This window comes from Salvia miltiorrhiza, chromosome 7 (genome assembly GCF_028751815.1).
Source record: "Salvia miltiorrhiza cultivar Shanhuang (shh) chromosome 7, IMPLAD_Smil_shh, whole genome shotgun sequence".
Classification (NCBI taxonomy): domain Eukaryota; kingdom Viridiplantae; phylum Streptophyta; class Magnoliopsida; order Lamiales; family Lamiaceae; genus Salvia; species Salvia miltiorrhiza.
In genome coordinates this window covers 11170988-11193089 of record NC_080393.1, presented here as the reverse complement: position 1 = coordinate 11193089, position 22102 = coordinate 11170988, and the positions used below count along the sequence as shown (strand labels likewise).

At 36.8% G+C, this 22102-nt stretch overlaps 1 protein-coding gene across 2 annotated transcripts in view; it reads left to right on the top strand.

Moving 5' to 3' along the window:
• The window catches only part of LOC130992619 (uncharacterized), an 88715-nt gene extending 68245 nt beyond the window's left edge, over window positions 1–20470 (top strand). The window contains exons 2-8 of one of the 2 annotated variants that reach the window (XM_057917333.1): window positions 17582–17958; window positions 18358–18444; window positions 18522–18779; window positions 18905–19069; window positions 19199–19252; window positions 19336–19482; window positions 19749–20470. In XM_057917333.1, the coding sequence (XP_057773316.1) occupies window positions 17776–17958; window positions 18358–18444; window positions 18522–18779; window positions 18905–19069; window positions 19199–19252; window positions 19336–19482; window positions 19749–20126 (1272 nt within the window). In that variant the 5' untranslated portion in view covers window positions 17582–17775 and the 3' untranslated portion in view covers window positions 20127–20470. Of the gene's footprint in view, window positions 1–17401; window positions 17959–18357; window positions 18445–18521; window positions 18780–18904; window positions 19070–19198; window positions 19253–19335; window positions 19483–19748 lie in introns of those variants that run through there. The other variant, XM_057917332.1, reaches the window with a different exon arrangement.
• Window positions 20471–22102: the final 1632 nt, after the last annotated feature.

Sequence of the window (22102 nt, the reverse complement as noted above, 5' to 3'; positions counted from 1 at the left end):
AGGTTTAGATTCAATCTTTTTTGTTAAGAAAGCTTTAACGTTAGTGTTATCTACTTTCAAAACGAATTTTTTAGCAAGTAAGAAAAGCGGCCATTTTTTAAACGCCTTTCGCACTGCAAAAAATTCCTTTTCGTTGATGTGCCATCGCACAGCTTCGTCGTCGGAGAAAAGACCGCTACAGTATCTGCAAGGTTCTTCTCCCAAAGGGGTGATCTTTGTAAGCACTTCTGCCCACCAGAAATCACTCGCGTCGATGTAGAGGACCAAGTCATCCTCGTCTTGTGGTATTGAAAGTTTCGGGAGATTTTTACAAATCTCTTTCAACTTCTTCATACCCTCCCGATGTTCCTCCTTCCATATGAATGGAACATCTTTCTTCAGTAAAGGACTGAAGATTTTCCGATGCTCTGCAAGATTTTTGATAAACATTCCTGCAAAATTAACAACTCCGAGAAAGCTTTGGAGATGCTTCTTTTCTTTAATATCCTCTGGGAATCCCTGGACTTTTTCCACAATATGATCTTGCAGAATTATCCCAGATTCATCGATCTCGATCCCCAGAAACTCCATCTTCTTGGTAGCTATGACTGCCTTCTTTTCTGACAGCACTAGTCCTTCCTGTTGACAAACCTCTGCGAATATCTCCAGATGTCTGACATGTTCATGAATGTTTTTTGATGCAATAAGGATGTCATCAATGTAAACAAACATAAACGAAGAATAATCTTTAAAGAGATTATCCATCTTCCTTTGGAATATCTGAGGCGCGTTGGCTAACCCCATTGGCATGACATTCCAGACATAATGTCCCTGTGGAGTTGAGAAGGCTGTGAACTTCTTACTCCCTTCCTCCATGCGAATCTGGTAGAATCCTGATTTGCAATCAAATTTTGAGAATACCCTTGCACTTCTGATGCAGTTGATAAGGTGTTCTCTGCTTGGGATGAAGTATCCATCAAACTCAAGAATGTCATTAATCCCTTTATAATTAATGACCAATCTTGGCTTTCCTCGCTTGATCTCCCCATGATTTCTCACCAGAAATCCAAGACTGCTGTAGGGTGATCTTCCTTCTTCGATTAGTTTTAAATCAAGGTGTTCCTTTATTATACTCATCATATCTGATTTATGCTTAATTGTTCTAATTTTAGGGGTTTGCATGTGCATATTTTAAATTAAATCTTCTGGAAATTGGTGCGTTTTATGGTTTGTTTGATGCTTTGCAGGAGATTTAGGTTTATAGATGGAAGAATGCAATTTTGGAGATTTTTGGGCTAAAAATGGTGTTTTTAGCGGACATCGACATAGCAGAGCTAAGTGCCAGAATCAACTACCAGCGCTGACCATTTTCAACTTAGCTCATAACTGCCAGCGCTGACCATTTTCAACTTAGCTCATAACTGCCAGCGCTGACCATTTTCAGCTCAGCTCATAACTGCCAGCGCTGACCATTTTCAACTCAGCTCATAACTGCCAGCGCTGACCATTTTCAACTCCACCCATTCTTGCCAGCGCTGGCCATTTTCAACTCAGCTCATAACTGCCAGCGCTGACCATTTTCAGCTCCGCCCATTCTTGCCAGCGCTGACCATTTTCAGCTCCACCCATTCTTGCCAGCGCTGACCATTTTCAGCTCCGCCCATAAATGCCAGCGCTGACCATTTTCAGCTCCACCTATTTCGCCAACGCTGACTACCTTTCTCAAGCATAATCATGGGAGTTCACTTTCCAGAGCTATGTTTATTCTTTCCAGCTCCGCATATTCTTGCCAGCACCATTACTTTCCAGCTATGTTTATTCTTGCCAGCACCGATTACTTTCTAGCTATGCTTATTCTCACCAGAGCTAGGTCTATAAATAGGGTTTCATTTCTATTGTAAAATCATCTATCTTTTGCTATAGTTTTAGACTCCATCCTTGAGATCTCTTGGCATCCGAAATTTAGAATTTATTGCTTTCATAGTTCTTTTTCATAGTATTGAAAATTCATTGTTTTTAGTTAGTTTTCAATTTAGTTAAGTTTTAGTTATTTATTGGATTGTGATTGCGTGACTCAATTATACGTTCAAGACATTTACGGTATTTCGTATTTCAATTCAATTTATTTTCGTTTAATCATGTTTATGTTTTTAGTTCATGTTTATGCTTTCTTTTTAATTATGCAATTTAAATTATGCACTTTAGTTTCATGCCTAGATTAGTTTTATTTTTAATTTACAAGTACTTAATTTCTTAAGTTAGATTTTATTTAAGTTGTTTTAATTCTGCCTAGGGTTAATAATTTAATTCGCCTAGTAATTTTACAATTTGGTTTTAATTCAATTTTAAGTTTCAGTTTTAGATTAATAATCAAACTCTTTACTGCTTTCTTTTATTACTTTTTCCCACGATACTACTAGAAGCCCTTTAAGACTTTCCTTGAGAGATGACACTGGGTCAACTTACCATCACTAGAATGTCCTTGTTCTATTGCAAGTCAAACTAGAGGTGTTCTAGGTTGAGTCAATATCCTGTTGATCTTGAGGGTTCATCAGGATAGGTCTGTACCTTACGAACTCATGCTCTTTTCCAGTTTTAACTTTCAAGGTTGCTCTGAGCTGGTTCTTGTCCCACCATGCCAAAGGATTCTCATGGTAACACCTCTGAATCCTTCTTTTGACGTCGGCAATGGACACCTGTTCTTCTTCCTTGATATCTTTGTGTGATATCAGGGATACCTTGAGGATTTGAGTTTCTTCCTCAGAGAGATTTGGGAATCCCTCAGTTCTGCATTTGAGCAAAACTTCTCCGAATCTCCTTTGATCCTTCATTTGAGGTCTCCGGAGTCTGCCATCATCACCACGCTTGCTGCGGAATTTGATTGGCATTGATCGATGAAAGGCTCCATTGAGCCTTTGCACAATGATTTTGTGATCACAATTGGTTGTGAACACTAGCCTCCTGGCTTCATTGTCTTGTATGTATCTTTTGAAACTTTGCAGAAAATTATTTCCGAATAATATATCTGCTCCGGTATCATGAAAATAAATTGGTGGAGTTTTGACCTTGTACTAAGGTGTCTGTCCTGCTCCGCCGATCAATATTTCCGTTTGCTTTACTCCTTTTGATTGAAGTAAAATCTTTTTGGAGAAATCCCTTCCTGCAATTCGAGGTAGTTCTTCTTCAACTTCTTCTGGAAAGACTCCTCGTTTTGCTGTACAGATTCCTGCTCCTGAATCCACAAAAGCAGCAAAATATTCTGCTTTGTATTTCTCGTATGACATCCCTACAGAGATGTATATTGAGAATGGACTTGTCATTGGATCATCACTCTTTGGCGTCCAATTGTGATCTCCATTCTTCCTCCTTTCCATGACCATGGTTTAAATTTGTCAAGGAAATCTCGTCCTAAGATCAGGACATCCGCTTCTTGTCCGGCTTGGCCTTCAGTCTGAATTTCAAAACCTCCAACCTCCAGAGTTCCGATGTATCGGTTGTCTCCTGGATTCGCTAAATAATACAATGAACTACAAGGAAATTTGTTTTCCTTGTTAATTGTATCAAATCTTGTGGAAACCTGTCTCCATCCTTCGGGACATTTAAGCTTGACTCTCATGTCCGGAACTGGGGTTTCCTGGATCGCCCTTCTCTCATATGATTGAGAGAAACTCCTTGTTATAGGCCCTGAAGTTAGCCTATTTCCTTGGAATGATAGCCTTGGTGCTCCAAGTCTGAGACTTTGGGTATGGCTGAGCACCGGCTTGTCTCCAATGTCGATGTCGATTTCTCCGATTTGAGGAATCTCCACTCGATCTTGACTGACTGCCTTGGCAACCTCTTTGAATATTTCTGGAATTTCAATATATTCTTTTCCCAGAAATAATTCTGTGTGATGAGAATTTGATAAGGCATACGAGACTTGATAAGTCAATGAGTATGGCCTATTTTCATTCGTCATATACTCCTTCTTCTTGTAGTCCTGATAAAGAGTCAGGGCTCGGCTGAAAGATGAATCTTGCAGATTATAAGCGATCTGTGGATAGAACTCGGTTATAATCTTCTTGGCATAGAGATTGCCTGAAAAAGCTCCAAGAATTGAATTTCTAGCATCTCTGACTCTTTTGTCGCAAAGTGCAACATCAATCGGTTGGTCTGTCCCCGGGAAAAGGGAGGATTTGATTACCAACTGAATTGCTCCAATATGAATCCATTTCATCGTACTTGCGACTTCTGGCTTCATTTTCTTGAGATCCTGCTTAATATCTTCAGCTGGAACCAACTGGATTTCCACCTGATTACTTGTGATCTCAATGGGAAGCGCCATTTCTTGGCTTGTGACGCCAAAATAGACATGATGCTTCCTTTTGGTTGGAATCAAGCTATGAAAAACTCGATTCAGTCTCCCATTAGAAAACCCTTGGTATGTTTGTACCTCTTCGGTTTCCTTCTTGAGTTTTTTCACGAGCTTCTTCACCACTTCTTCCTGTGGAATCAGAAAATGGCTAGTGAATCCATTCTGATCCTCTTTCTGGGTGTGGTGCACCTCGTGCTCTTCTTTAGTCTGACTCGTCTCCGGTTGATCCATCAGTCATTTCCGAATCTTCAGAACTAAAGACTTCTTCCTGCTCATATATACTCTCATCAGAGGATATATCTTCGAATTGATACACGGGTATCAATTCCTGATGATAGATGGCGTCTTCGATATCTGGTGTGGATTCGAATCTCCTTATCATCTTTTTCTCGTTGTCTGGGCAATTGGTAGATATATGCCCTTTTGCACCGCATGTCCAGCAGTTGCAATCTTTAAAACTTTCATTTGTTTTGGCTTGAGTACGCCTGAAAGTTTTCCTCGCCGGGGTTCTCTTTTGAGAAGAGAAACGGTTCCTTGATGGTCCGCTCCGTTGTCCTGATTTGTAGGAGCATGCCTTCTGTCTGGTCCACATAGTTCTCGGCTTCCAAGAACTCCTTCGGGACTTTCTTTCATAGGGTTGATACATATGTTTCTTTCGGTTTTTCCTTTGATACAGCAACTCAGCACCAATCTCTGTTGGAAGATCAATGTTGTCGCACATCAATGGGGATTTTTTGTTGAGTCTCCTCAATCTCTTGAGATTCCTCAGGTCCGCCGCCTTCTGGCACCATTCGGACAGCTTCTTGTGAACATAAGACATCCTTCTTGAAGCACAATCGAGTGGATATCCTCCTGGTGAAACATACTCATTGATGAGCATCTCTCTCCATGGACTTGGAAATTTTGGAAAGAAGAGGTCCATGGCCTTCTGATCTTCCACTTCACCCAAATGGACATATAGGGTGTACAGACGCAGAAATTCATCGAGAGCTTTGGGCTCTAGCACCATCAATCTTAGATTGTAAAGTGCCTGTTGATATTTCTTGCGCTTCTCTTCTGCGGATCCTTCGAAAAAACCCATTCCCAAGAAATGGATTTTAATCTGTTTAGTAGTCTCCTTAATAATGTCATATAATGACGTACTACTAAACAACTCTTCCCTGGTTAAAACTTCAAGTTTTTCCCAGTATTGTTTTGCCATCCCTGCCAAGCTAGCTTCGAAGACTCTGGCAAATTCTTTTTTGTCGTAATCAATTGTTGCAACTACGACTTTTAATGATGAAGCCCATTCGTCGATGAGACCCTCCCATTCTTTGAAACTGGCTTCGTCAAGGTTGAGAATCAATCCGTATGGATGGATTGGTTCTAGTGTGACCTTTCCTACAGGAGTATCCTGCATCTGAGGCCTCCGTCGCCTGGTTCTTTGGAACTGGCTTGCATCGTCTTGAGCTGACCCCTTTTTTGACGATTCTTCTTCTTGAGGCTCGGTTTTAGGAACCTCATCTCCTTGGTTCATCTTTAGATCAACCATATTGAGGATAGCAAAAGATTCTGCTAACTCTTGTAGATCTTCTAATCCGATTCTGTCAAGGCTATTCATGATATTTGCCTTTCATGATTCGGATTATGTCCTTTGGCTGCAACTCCTTGGGTGCTGCATCGAATAGAGATGGATTCGTCGGATCTTTGGACCATTGATTCCGAATTTTTCCGGAACATGGTTTTCGCCTTTCGATCTCCTCCATCCTTGCCTGGATATCACGCAAGAGGGTTAGTATTTCCTCTTGTTTAAGTGATATTCTGCTTATCTCCATCGGTAGATCATACAGCTTAATGCCATAATATTCCACCGTCTTTTGGATCTCCCGCAAGTTGACGTTGTCGGAAGAGCTTGGCTCGATCTTTTGGTAGTTTGGATAAACTACTCCCGCCTTGTCTTTTGGTTCCATCAGTCATGCGACCAATGGGCCTCGTCTCTGTTTCGTTCAATGGCCGTTCTGGCTGCGGCCATTCTCATGATAAAATTGGATACTCGCGATAACCTCGCGAATAAATTCGATATCTCCTCCTCGTCGTAGGTTGGTTACGAGGACTCGATTGTTCCACTTGAGATCGCCTATTAGGCTACTGGTTTCTATCTCCAAATTTTGGAGAGAGTTCCTGTAGTGTACACATCTCGGACACTCGTCCGGATCCATAAACTTTGAATGGAGTCTCCTCCCACATGGGTTAATAATAAAATAAATTAAAAATTACATAATTCCTCTATAAAAACCCGCTCTGATACCATTTTGAACAAGGATCTTTAAACTGTTTTTTGCTCAAAAGTACGTGGCATTGTCTCACAGTCCAGACCCAGATTACAAAGTAATCTATCGGGCACGAGGAAAGTTTCCAGCCGATATACCATTCAAGCCCAATCTTAATCATGTTTAGGTATAAATTGTCTTTAAACCAAAAGTTTCTGGGGTGAATCTGAACAAATCAATTGAAAGGGGTAAATTTTAAGTTTTTAAAACTTGAAAAGTGGCAATTTCCAACAAATCTTAAAGTTGGTGTATATTTTGACAACTTTAAAAGTTGATGGGAAAAACCAAAAAATGCTCAAAGTTTATGTATTTTGAGGCCAATATCCCATGTTTATTTGTATACTATAGTACTTTTTTTATTTCCTTTTTTGTTTATCTTTTTATTTTAATAGTTTATTTATTTTCTAAAATTGTAAAAATCGATTAATTATAAGATATCTTATATGTATATCAAATTAAAGATCACGACTAAAGCTTTCATTTGATATATTTTACGTAAATATTGAATTTAAAATAAAAAATTTATACTTTTATTTAAATATTAACATAAAAAAAATTATTTCTCATCTCTCATCTTTCATCTGAATAAGTCCATTATCCAAACTCTTTTATATATTTTTTTCTTTCTTTCTCTTTTAATTTATAGTATATTTTTTTTTGCCTTTTCATAATATCAATTCTTTTATTGTTAGTTTTTCTTTATTTTTTTTAAATTTATATTCAACTAAAATTATATTTTTATTGTATGTATAATTTTTATGTGATAATTGAAATAGTATTTAAATATAAAAAGTTTCATGTGTATGATACGGAAGAATATGCTAACTAGTAATTAATATTAATGTAATTCCAAAAATAAATAAATAATAGGAGTATAATAATTGACATAATTGTTTTTTTATAAATTAACAATATTAAATAAAAAAATTAAAGATCACGTCACAATGAATTGAGTTAATTATTTTTGAAATAACAAGGTGGGGTTGTCTTGAAAATTAAATTCCATGGACCTTCAAGTTCTCAACTAGGTCTTTTTTCTTTTTTGAAATATTATGCTACTTTCTTTTCTTGATAAAAACGGTTAACTTGTAAAATTTAATTACTATTTACTATATTTTTAATGCACTTGTTTTCTAAATATTTGTTCCTACAGCATGCTGCAACAGTGTTTGGAGAGAAGTTATACATTATTATGGGTGGAAGCCGCAATGGTAGATACCTATCTCATTTACAGGTATTTTATTTACAATTCATGAATGGGAGAATCCGCCTTCGATTTTAGGTTTCAGCTCCAATTTGCGGCGATTTCCGCCAAATTTCTCCTTCTCGAACCCCGTCCGTATCAGCTTCGGCCGCTGCACCTGGAACGACTCCACCTCCAACGAGAAGAAGAATCCGACGGCGGCCGCGTAGCTCGAACAGGATGAGCTCCAGCTGGAACTCTCATGATCTTTGCGCGGCTTCTTCACCTGAAAATCGGTGACGGAATTCCTCTGACCCACGGCCTTCTCGATCACCTTCTTCTCCATCTATTTGTCGATCATGCAAGCGCGCTGGAAATTCGCCATCTCCTCATCACTCTTAAACACGCCGCTGCGCATGTTAGCGCCTTTGGCGCCGCAGTTGTTCTTCGCAATGAAGTAAGATAGTCCCAGTACTGGTCGACAACAATTTGCTCACCATCATCTGAAGTCACTTGCCGCATCCCTGCTCCAGAAAAGTTAATCCAATCAAGAAATAAAACGAAGAAATCGATTTTACCGATTCTCTATGATTCAACGCATGTAAATTTGATTTCGGCTCTGAAAGTGGGCGATGTATTTTCTGGTATTTGTAAGTGACCCGATTGGTTTTTGTGCGATGGATTTGTGCTAGTTGACCGTTGATTGCGCTCTTTTAATCTGTTGAAGCTGGTGTGAGTTTTCAACTTCTATTGAAATGTTGGCTATAGCTTATGTGGCCTATGCTAATCGTAAGAAGACTGCATTTGAAATGCGCTGCTCGAGCCGTAGATTAAGTTATTGATTATTGAGTGTGCATCGATGCAGAGATTTTGTGATTTTTGGAATTTCTAGGAATTAAGACGGATTTTTGTAGCACAAAATGTTGAGGGGATATTGGGGAGTGAAAATGTGGTGCATTTGGAAACATGAGTCTGAAGTCTTTTAGGATGAACTCTGTTGAAATTGTTTCACCCTTTTTCTTGAGTTGGCTGTATTCAAGAAGGTGAAGAAGATGGGGCCCACTGAAAATTAAAAGAAAAAAATAATACTGACTAATGGTGAGAAAACGGAGGTTAGGACGAGGGGGTATTTGCACCATTTTTCTTGAGTTGACCAGAGGAATGACCATCGCCAGAGGAATGACCCTCGCCAGAGGAATGGTCTTCACCAGAGAAGTCACTAAAGACAGAAGGATCATTTGCCCACGCGCCAGAGCAGAGGAATCGCCCGCCTACGGGCAAAGTTACTATTATGCCCTTGACCACGCGAGGAGCATGCTTTTAGAGATGAAATTACTATTTTACCCCTAACATGTAATCTATAAATACCCATGCATCTGTATCTTGTAAACACACGCTCTCTCTACTTGAATACTACAGCTAATTTCCCTTGTTCTCGGCCATTTAATTCTTTACTCTCAACCCTTACGTTCAAGCACTAGGTAAAATTCATAATCTAATTATAATTCACCGATTAAATCTCTATCCGTTTATTCACGATTCACCAGCTATAAGAACTACACCTAGGAGGGCTTATCTGCACCTTTTTCCTTTATTATAATCTGATCTGATTTGATTTGATTTGTTAGGTAGTGCCAAATTAACCGACTTGGGAGTTGTGACCTCAATTCCAGCTTTCACATGCATGGTCAAAAAATGAAATGGATTCCAGCTTATACATTTATTTATATTGTGTATTAATTTTTCCTTTCCTTCTAACTTAGGCCCATTAATTTTCTTTGACATACTAGTAAATAATGCCAATCTCTCTCTCTCTCTCTCCCTCTCTCCAATTTATGAATTATGCACACAATTTGTCTTCAAGAAAAGAGGCCAATAGACCCTATTGTTGACTAATCGAATACCTATGGAGGAGAAACTATTGTTTCTTTCTCTATGAAGTTAGGACCTTCTTCTTCTTCTTGATATCGTGAACGGTCATGTAGGTGAAGATGAAATAATAATTATTAGTATTCTGTTAACTATAAATAAAATTAAAATACTACTAGTATATATTTTTTTGCCTGTGTGCACTATAAAGTAAAGTTACTTATTTTTGCTATTTTCTCTTAAGCAATAAGATAAATATAAAATATAGTAAACGAAACAAGTTACTCATGACCTTTTCAAAATCAAAATTAATTGTTTAAGAGAATTTCATTTAATGAGAATCTAGAACATAAATAAGTTAAAATTAAAGTTTGATAATACACAACTCGTTAGTTTAAGTGTGAAAAAAAAATCGCCATCCAGCGAATGGAATGGTCCGAATGGAACAAATTAAATAAATTATTTTGATCAGTGGTTTATAATTTCATAAGTGACAACTATGTGGTTATTTAATTAACCTTGTTTACATGGCTTCGCATAGCCATCTGCGTCAGAAACGTTGGTTCTTGCGCTGATGGAGGCGTGGGTTTTGAGGCGATGGATGAAGTTGAGCTTGTGCTGCCCTGGTTTGGTGAGGGATGGAGTGTCGGTAGAGTGCTTCCGGATTTGTGTACGCTCGGCTAGAGGACGCTACTGGTCGAACTCCGTTGGTTTTTGTCTCTGTTTATCGGGGACGTTTTCTTTAGGGGATTCAGTTGATTTTTTCGTTGATATTCTGAATCTCGGAGTTGTATCTCCTTCCGCTCTTCCCTACTTTCGTCTTGTGTTCAGACGAGTAATCTTTTTCCTTTTCACGGTTTTTCCCACTGGGTTTTCCGTGAAAAGGTTTTAATGAGGCTCGGCCCTTAGTCTGCTCTTTCTGTGCTTTCAAGGGTTTTTTTAGGTTTTTTCTTTTCTTTTATTATATAAAATCGTCATTTAATAATAATTTAATTAACCTTGTTTGTTAAAAGAAAATAATGAATTTTAGTAAAATATATACTACATCCGTTCCAATTAACTTGATCAATATTTATTTTTTAATCATAGCAAGTTCACAATTAAATTGATCAATTTTCTTATATAGAATAAATATAAGCAAATTAAGAAATATCTAATCATTTATTTATTTTATTATCAAACATACTTAAAACACTAGTTTCTTAAATTTTGTTCCGAAGAAATTGATTGACTTAATTTAGATAAAGGGATCAATCACATTTATTAAATTAATCTCAATCTAAGAATAAACAAGTAAGATTTAAAATTTTAAATACCAAATTTTATTAAATTGAAGAGGGCAAAATGGTAAGATACGAATCTGCAAAAATTTACTTGTATTCCTGATGAGAGCAGTGCACGTGTATGCCCACCCACGATGCGGATGTTTACGTTTTTACCCTCCGCGCGAATTACACAACTAACCTCTTATTTACCCACATTTTCTTTATTTCTTTATGATAATAACATTTTAATGATTTTACTATAATAATGCAACGGAAACAAACATTATGCATTATATCGTAATTCTACCAAACAATTAGAAAAATTATTACATTGTGATGTATATCATTCGGTATATTTCAGGATTTCCCCTCCTAAAACACCAGATGATTTTATGATATTTTGAAATAGTTATACCAGAATTCTATGCCCTAAACTCTCTCTGATCTCTCTCTCTCTATATATGCATATCTTTTTTACAACTTAAAAGTATAGAAATCTTCTCATTCTGTTATTTTGTCAACATCTAAGGTTTGTCCATTATCGTTTTATTTATTTATAATCTGCACAAAAAAAAAGCAAAAAAAATACTACTTCTATAGCATTTTCAAAACTGTGTTCTTCCAGACTTTGACCCAAATATATTATAAAATTATCGAACTGATTCCTAGCATGAGTATATCAAAGGTGACATTATAATTAACAACATAGTAAAAATTGTATAAAATTCACACCGCTATGAGGGAAGAATCTTTGTCCGAATATACACACATCAATTATTCAATATTATCAATGCGTTTGCACAGTTGCAGCACGATTCTCTGATAATTTGTGTCTTATCTAATTTAAAATGTATAGTAGTTTATTCGCAATTTAAGAAAATCACAATACAATTATTCGTTTTTTTTTTTTGATCAATTAAAAATCTATTATAAAACTGGGGCTTGCGGTACCAGGAGTACCAAAAACATCATACAAGTGGTGCGTACTCGTTAGAGCACCACAAGGTAAAAGGAACATTGGACTCGACCACATGGAAGATTTTGTTCCAGCTCCAAAGCCTCCCTTTGACCTCATTAACAAGGTTGGACACCTCCCAATTCTTGTTCTCAAACCTACTCTCATTCCTATACTTCCAGATCAGCCAAACAGTCCCGATCCAAAGAGCTTTAAGGAAGTTCTTGTTTCTCTTACCTCTTCCTCCTCCAATGAAAGACATGAAATGATGTTCGACTTTTTGTGGTTTAGCTGTTTTCATTCCGATCCATTGATTGATTTTGTCCCACACGCGGTCGACTTTCGGACAATGGAGAAAAGAATGTTCAGTTGTTTCCTCCCTCCACACACACGCATTGCACCACTGTTCTTCGGCTGGGATGAGGACATTCCTTTTGAGAAGGTTTTCGCATGTTGGCAGCCTGTTACAAATGCTTCTCCAAGCTGTCACTCTGGCTTTGTTAGGGGCCGGTGCCGTCCACAGTTGTGCGCTAGCTTCAATGTGTCTCCCAAAATGATCACCTTCCGCCTTTGCGCACTCCTCATAGGCCTCTTTAGTCGAGAATTTTCCCCCGCTGCGTCCTTCCAGCTCCAGCCGTCCTTGAGGTCTGGGCAAGGAGAAAGCGCCCCAATGACTGACCGCAAATTTTCCTCCATCTCTTTCTCCCTCTCCCTCAGCTCCCTTCGCCACTTAAGATCCCACACCCACCCTTCCTCCGTCCATTTCCCAGCCTCCTCCACATTACCATCTTTAAAGAGGCTAAGATTAAAAAGTCTAGGGAAGAGGATCTTGAGGTTGCTGTTCCCCACCCACGTCTCACCCCAAAAACTAACCTCTCTACCATTCCCCATAATCCTTTGAATATTGCCACTAAACCACTTTTCTTCCTCCCTCCCCACCCTCCCAACAATTTTCGACCACCATCCCTTCATCCCGCCCCTTTTCTCCACCCTCCACTCCCCCCCTGCCCTCTTGACAAATCCCCGTACAAGGATTTAATCACCCTGACCCACAACGCCTCCCTCTCGACCAAGTACCTCCACACCCATTTAAACACCAAGACCTTGTTAAACCATTCAATGTTTCGAAAGCCCAATCCCCCTTGAAGCTTGTCGACACACATGTCTTTCCATTTGAACCAAGCAATAGACCTAGACACGCCACTTCCCCCCCACAAAAATTTTCCAAAAACGGAGTTGAGGTCGTGAATTACCGATTTAGGAATGAAGGAAAAAGACAATTGAAACACTGGGATGGCTTGAAGGACCGACTTCACAAGAACGATGCGCCCTGCCAAAGAAAGAGATTTCTTCTTCCAACCTCTGATTTTCCTCAACACTTTTTCCATCACGCAACTCCATTCCACACTGCTATTCATCCGTCCCCCAACCTTGATACCGAGATAATTGAAAGGAAGAGATCCCTCCTTACAGTTGAGATAACCTGCCCACCTCCTTAAAATTATTCGTTTATTGTGAAACAATAAGGAATGAATCAATAATAATCACAATACAATTATGGGTTATTTGCGTGTAAATACACGAATTTTAGCATTTTCTAGTTTTTCCCACGAACTTTATTTTTTGAATCTAAATATACGAACTTAGTGTTTTTCTGATTTTTCCCATGAATTTTATTTTTTCTCAAATCAATGCTGAAGTGGCCGCCGAAACTGTTGACATGGCCGCCAGAGCTACTGACGTGGAATGACCGCCTCGAACTACGAACAACACTGTCGAGCTAGGTTTATATCGACGTCTAATTCTACCCCCAGTTAGAGCTATAAATTAGAAAGTGGAGAGAATTGACAGAAATTAACAGAGAATGACATGGAAAATTGATAGAATAATGAGTTTACCTTTTTTTGTTTGAATAATTTGTGTTGTTTATGTAGATAATGGGATGAATTCTATGGATTTATTATTTTTTAAAGGATTTTTGTTGTTTCACGCATGGGTAGGTAGAATGGCAGCGAGAATTGATAGAATAATCAGTTTTAATTTGATCGGAATATTTCATCATGAAAAAAACAAAAAACACTAAGTTCGTGTATTTAGATTCAAAAAATAAAATTCGTGAGAAAAAATTAAAAAATGCTGAAAGTTCGTATATTTACACGCAAATAACCCTACAATTATTCGTTTATATTCACTATTTATGGCTTCATTATACACATTTCTGCTGCATCTATCAAATGTTGGTATAGTTCAAATTCGCAATATATTTTTTTACAAAATTATTGTAAACGGCACCAACTAAACTATTTTACAGAATCAAGTAGAAAAAATGAAAGAAAAAGAAAACAAAGAGCTGTTCAGAACCAGTCACGTGACAGAGCTAGTACACGTGGATAGGATCAAACACCAAAGGGTCAAAGCAAATGTAAAAGTTGTTCGACTGTGTTAAAAAACTGAGTTTGTAGGAATTACGTTATTGACAATAATAATTGCTTTTGACTGATCATTTAACAAAAAGGGTTTTAGCTATAAAAAAAAAAAAAAAAAAACACACACACACACAATAAAAGTTGGGATAACTTTGATCAACATCCTTGGGATTTCAAATTCGTTCGCATTTCGTTTTTTTTTTTTTTTTGAGAAAACCATAGTTTTATTATGTACGTTAGTTTCCTTCTAAAGTTTTATGCTAACTCTAGGTATATAACTATATATTTCAATAACTTTATATCCTTTTCAAGGTAACTACAAACTTGAGATATAAACCAAATTGGTTTAGGAAATTTGAGATTAATGGTCTCGGAATTTATTTTTCTTGAAATTATATTTGAATCATGCGAAGTGATTCGTGTGTATGTGTACTTTTGATTTTGTAAGTTTGTTAACAAATGTGCTCACAAGTTGCGTACACTCTTGGTAGGCACGTGATTTTAATGATATTTTTATTTTTGAGAATTACAAGAGAGTGTATAATATATAATCTAATAACCAACCGGTACGCAGGCGGGACCACTAAAAGTGAGAAAATAACCGTATGCGGACGGAATCACTATCCACACAAAAGTGGAAAAATTACTCGCACACAGGCGGGAATTGAACCCAAGACCCCCTACAAAGGAGAGTCTAGCTTTGGGTGCTTCAACTTTGCCACTTGATTTATTATATCTTTATTTATTTCAAAATCTTTTTAAATATGATGTATTATTGATAAATATTTATTATTGATTTATTTGACAATAAGTCAAATTTTAATATTGATATATACAATTTTCAACAACCAATAAAATCATATCACGCTAACCCTATACTCATAATCATACGGGCTCAAACCCAAAGTCAGATTCTTCTTATAACTATAAATAGAGATATACATCAATAATAAGTCAAGAGCTCAAGAATTGGAAGATAATTTGTCTACAACGAACTTATCTCCAATATTCAAGGTGTCCCATCGAGATACAAGACGTTCAACGTGGAAGCAGCTCCAACCCAAAACTTAAATCAAGTCCAAAGTTCAATCCAAAAATAAGGTGAAAGTCCTCTGCATCAATGTTACAACAAACTCAACCCAAAAGCTCAAATCAAAAGTTCAAGTCAAATTAATACAACGTTCGATTCAGAAACAAGACGCATGCCATTTGCATCGACGTTACAAAGCTCAAAGAAGTCAAGCTCAATGTTTATTATGAAAATAAGGCGAACTAGTCCAAGAAGATCTAAGATATATTTCTCCAACAAATTTTAAGAACTACTCAAAGACCATCTGAGAATTAATTTGAAGATAAAAATCAAAGGATCGAATAGAGATAACAATCCACACAAATACAATAATATTTGATCTACAAATATTGAGTTTGTATGTCATTTTATATTTTATTAAATTAGATATAAATTTGTATTTACACTTATATTTAATAAAATAATAATGTCATGTTCATTTTCTTGTATATACGAGGGTTGCTTCAATTGAATAGGAGTATGGTTTAAGGAAATATAAAAACATCTTATTTTTCCAAATCAATGCTTACCTATATTTGTGATATAGATCGATTATGTATGAATTAAACCAATTAAACTCGGAGACTTTGTATAAAAAAATGATAATTTTCGTGTAAAAAATAAGATTATGCTCCTATTTTCAATTTGTTGTCGATGCGTTGCTTGGATTCAAATCGTTCCACCTCACTTGACCTAGTTCTTTTCAGCACGATTAGTGTAAAGTTTATGAGTCCACATCTATTATAGTGAAAATCTATTACTAGTTAAAAATAAAACATGTCAAAATCGGGTGGGACGACCCAATAAGGAAATTATGTCAAGTGGGGTGGGGCGGAGGAATAATCTTTTATTTCTTTTTATTAAAAAAAGATATTTGAAAAAAATTAATTCCAAAAATTAATCGAGTGAATGTGTGCTTCAAAAATTTGTTAGATATAATTAAACATTGAAATTAGTTCGTCCTTTGTAGTTCCTTTTGGGGTAAGTTATTTATTTATTTATCGTGTAATAATATATTGAGGAATAATCTTTTATTTCTTTTTATTAAAAAAAGATATTTGAAAAAATTTAATTTAAAAAATTAATCAAGTGAATGTGTGCATTTTTCATATACAACAGAATAAGGCATTTTTACCCATTAACACTAATATATTTATGCCATTTAAGCGTAAAACAATCACTATCCTTTAATGATACGATCAATAAAGAAGGTAGAATTAATGTTGGCAAAATTTGTTTTTATTGAATGAAAGCTAATATGTGACAGCAATCCCTTTTCATGGTCATACCGCCAATTATGTAATGATTTAATGACCAAGATTCACCTCTCATCATTGCCATATGTTCCTTTGAAAAATTGGGGCATTCAAATAATCTATCTATAAATAGGTAAATAATGGATGTCCCAAGTCAGATTACAATTTTACGAAAAAACTTGCAAATCGTTTTATAAACGCATGCTTCAGTATTTTTTTTTTAATCTTTCTCCAACAAACTATAAGTTATATAGAAAGATATAAATGATGCTGAACTTTTTTCATTCTATAAAATTAATTGATAAAATTTGAATTTGGGACATTTTTTTTTTTGAGAATTGAGTTTGGGACATTTGGATGCAAGTAAATTTGTTAAAAATTAAATTTATGCTGAGATTTCTCATCTTTGCGGGAAAAAGAAAAAGAATCCTCACAATTATTCCCCCATAAAAGCAAAATTATTACTAAAACCATGATCATAACTCCACATTTTTTGAGCGAAATCAAATAAAAAAGCTGCAAAATTAGTTCAAAGGCCTAGACCGTTGGGCGTTGGTAAAGGAGCGTAAAAGAGGAGGGCAAATTTGTAAATCAAAGAATGGCCGATTTAAAATGGAAGGGCAAAACCGGAAAGTGACGTAGATAGTGGGTGGGGGCGGACAAAACGACAGAGTATCAGTGGTAGACGAGTGGAGGTAAAAATTCTCCACTTTCTCACCTTTTCGCCATTCCCTTTTTGCCCCTCGTGTTCGAAAAGCCTAAATTCTAAAAAAAAAAAAAAGTGTAATAAATTTTTGTACTAAATCATTAAAAATTGCTTGAATAAAAACAGACATCTCTGCAAACATAATTGGCTTTTCTCGAAGCACCGCAAACGCAGAGAGAGAGAGAGAGAGAGAGAGAGAGAGGAAGGGAGGAGGGAGGTGAAGCTAAGTAGCTAAACAGTAATACTGGGGGGTTGCATAGATAAGCAAAGTAGTTCCTTTTTTGTGATTTCAATGGTGCGCTTGTATCATTGAATCTCGGGCTCGTGCTAACGTACGCCTCGGGCTTGCAAAATTATTGAATCTTTTCGAGTTTTGCTCACTTGGAGGTTGTTGGAAATTTGCAATGGGTGGTGCCGGGTTTAGCGGTGGCCACCGGGGGAGAAGCGTGAAGGTGGCGGTGTTCTTAGCTTGTTTATGGGGTTTTATGTCTCTATCTTGCGCCGGGAGACTGTCTCCTTCGAGACAGAAGCTTGAAGTTCGGAAGCACCTGAAAAGACTCAATAAACCTGCCGCTAAATCCATTGAGGTCCACCCGCGTTTCACTCCCTCAGTTTTATGTTAGCTTATTTGTTTGGCTGGGACTTAATTGTTTGTTACAGATCAATGTGCGTGTGTGTGTGGTTTTGTGGTGTGAGTGAGTTGTAGAATTCAGTTGCAAAATCCAGCTTATAGCGTTTTTTTTTTTTTTTTTTTTTTTTTTTTTTTTTTTGAGTTTCCCACATTTGCTTCTGAGCTCAATACCCAGCTTCATAAATGCAGAAGAGGAGATTGCTGGTTTATTTTTACATTATTCCATTTTTGGAATCAAGTGCAAATCCCACTAATATTGTCATAGTGCTTGAATGATATTTTTCTAGGACTTTTAGGAATTTATAAGGTCTATTTTTGTTCTAAAAGCTTGACTATATATGTGATGATTCAACAGAGCCCAGATGGGGATGTTATTGACTGTGTGCCTATCTCAAACCAACCAGCTTTTGATCACCCTTTTCTCAAAGACCACAAAATCCAGGTCCATTTCTCTTAATTTTCTGCATTTATCACTTGTTTGTGGTCATGTTGTTCTGATGAATTTGTTTATTGCTGCAGACAAGACCTAGTTTTCACCCAGAAGGACTGTTTGGTGACAACAAGATGTCGTCTGGGTCGAAACAAAGAGCAAATCCAATAACTCAGCTGTGGCATATGAATGGGAAATGCAGTGAGGGTACCATTCCTATTAGGAGAACTAAGAAAGAAGATGTATTGAGGGCAAGCTCTGTGAAAAGATATGGAAAAAAGAAGCACAAAAGTATCCCCAAGCCAAGGTCAGCGGATCCTGACTTCATCAACGAAAGTGGTCATCAGGTATAACTAATTCAAATGGGGACTCTTTTTAAACAATATCCATAAAGCAAGCTGTATTATTTTGTGTTCTACTTGATTTTCCATATGCTTAAGTAGTTTCCTTGTGTTGGTCCATCTACTACCAGCACGCGATAGCTTATGTGGAAGGGGACAAGTATTTTGGAGCAAAGGCTACTATTAATGTTTGGGAGCCCAAAATACAACAACCTAATGAGTTCAGCTTGTCCCAAGTTTGGGTCTTAGGCGGTTCTTTTGGTGAAGATCTTAACAGCATCGAAGCTGGTTGGCAGGTAGTCTATCACTTTGGATGGTTTAATGAAATGATTGAAGAATGATGTTGGAAATTTTAATGTAATCTATCAAAAGTTATTTTGGTCACATATACAAATGAGCATGATATGATGCTCTTATGCTTTCAGGTCAGTCCAGATCTCTATGGAGACAACAACACTAGACTGTTCACTTATTGGACTGTAAGTTATTGAACCTTATTTAACTGTACGATGTAGAAGTTTTCGATTGATTTTCTAATGTCTCCTTTTTTTCATGATAACAGAGTGATGCATATCAAGCCACTGGTTGCTACAATCTTCTCTGCTCGGGCTTCATTCAAGTCAATAATGAAATAGCAATGGGGGCCAGTATCTCTCCTGTTTCTGCATTTCGGAATTCACAATATGATATTAGCATTCTTATCTGGAAGGTAAATTCCAATTTCACCACCAACCGCCTTTTGTAAAGCATCAAACGTTGTTGGTTCTATTCGGAATTGAGGCTGATGTGATCTTCCTGAGCTGGTAAAAAGCAACCAAGGACGTGATTAAATAATAACATTCAAAAGCACCATCCATGAGAGAATCTTAAAATTTTATTTCAGTCACTGTCTGAAGCAAACCTTGCTTTGCTTGTTCACATGATTCAGTATTCCTTATTGCAGTTTACACATACTAGCTTTCCATTTCTGTACAGGATCCGAAAGAGGGACATTGGTGGATGCAGTTTGGTAACGACTATGTATTGGGGTACTGGCCGTCTTTCTTGTTCTCCTACTTAGCCGACAGCGCCTCCATGATTGAGTGGGGCGGGGAGGTAGTGAACTCGGAGCCTGATGGGAAGCACACCTCGACTCAAATGGGCAGCGGCCATTTCCCGGAAGAAGGTTTTGGCAAGTCGAGCTATTTCAGGAACGTTCAAGTTGTGGACAGTTCCAACAACCTTAAAGCCCCAAAAGATCTTGGCACATTCACTGAGCAATCCAACTGCTACGATATCCAAACCGGCAGCAACAGCGACTGGGGAAGGTACTTTTACTATGGTGGCCCTGGCAGGAACCCTAATTGCTCATAAGCAAGCTATAACACAAGATAAAAAGAAAAATGGAAATCCAAAGAAGAAAAGGAAAAAAAGGAAAGAGTCTTTGAATCACTGTATTATTCAATGTAGTCCTAAGTCCTCTCTCTATTGACACCCACCCTTTGTTTTCTTGTTTTAGTTTTTGTTAGGTTTTATTGAGTAAATGAAACATGTTTTTGGTGGGAACTTTTTGACCCTTTTTTATGTGTTGTAGGTTTCTCCCTCTATGTAAGTGTGTGTATTGGGGGAAGTGGGCTCTAGTTTCTTGAAAAGCTTGTAAGAAACTGGCCATTTGTCATTTTGTCTTTCTAGCTAGTTTTTATTACTATTTCTTTGCAGCTTTGTGATTTTGGCAAGATACAAAAAATACCCATGTTTTGAGATAACTCCATTATGTGAATGCTAAGATTAAAATAATCTGACAAAGGTTTGTCTCCATCCAAGTGGAATGTGATGTCTGAAAAGATAATGAGTTTCCATGTGTTAGTGTGATCTTGAGATTCTTGGTGCACTGCCTTTGTGCAAGAGGAACCCACCACTATCAATCACCCCCCACAAAATCTTGATAATTTATAACTTTTCTTTTTTCTTGGCTTAACTTTTTTATACTATATTATTTCTCTTTTAGCCATGGATGTGCATTTAAAATGCTTTTAGGATTGACATTTTCATTCCTTCATTTAAGGGAGGGTGTAAAGTCGATTCCTTTTAGAAAGAAAAGGAAATAAAAGGTACTAGTACTACATAAAGGAAATGAAAAAAATAATCAATGGCTATATATTTCTATTGTAAACAATATTTTTTGTATTACTTGAGTTTTCGTAGCGATAGTGGAACGTGAAATGTGACGCAAATTGTGGACCATAGGGTTTCGTCGGTTTTCATGTTAATTTCATTTCATGGGTAAGAAACATTTAATCAAAGTCCAATTCTCTCAAGTCAAAGTGAATAGCTGTGAAAGTCAAAAAGTAAAACACATTCAAAGAATAAAGTTAGATATGCTCACGGGCATAATTTGGCGATTTTATACATAGAAAATGACACTTTTAAACTCAGTTGCTCAACTTTTCAATGCTCAAAGCCCATTTATTTTTTGCTGCCCAAATTGAAAAGCGACCATATCTGGACCAAGCCCAATAAAACTTGTTACTTGAATGCTCTACCAAGTTGACAGAACTCACATTATATTAAAGAAAAGCTTGATTGATTTGTTTTAAAGATACAGAATAATTCGTCTGTTCGAATTTTATCCAATTAAATTTGAGAATAAGATGATGGATCTCTCTCTAATTCATGATAATATTATTCAAACAATTGTGTCATAGGTGTGTTCAAATATTTTTCAGTTTGACAATCCATGAATAGCTATGTTTGTTTTAGATTTGTTGGATTTTGCATTTCAGTTTTTAGTTTCGATTTTGCTTCCAACCAAATAAAGTTAAGATGCACGTCTCAAACAGTAAAAAATCAAATATGAGATCAACACATAACTCAAACAACATCTAAAATTACATAAAAATATGACATACTTGTAGAAAATTATGGTAAAAATAATCTACAATAAAATTGTCGAAAACTTGAATCTTTTTATAGGCGAAATCTTGTCTTTTTATTTATCGAAGCATTCACCCATTATTGAACTAGTCTCCTGGGATAAAAGTTGAGCCAAGACAAGACTTTGACTGCGAGTATTTACTTATTTTACCCTCAAATTCTTTCTATACGTATATTTTTAACTGACAGTAAATATCTCCAACGCTAAGCATGTTTTCGAGTAATTTACGACAAAAATCGGACTCATGTCTGAATGAAATTCCAATCCCAAACTCGCAGGCAGCAGGCTCAGGACAACACGACGGCTGAAGTCGGTCTCCGATTGGTGCGTCGCGAAAACGCGCATACCGTGCGCGTAAGTGACTAATCCATTCGGACAAAATTCCCAGCTGTTACTTTATATATTTACAACCACA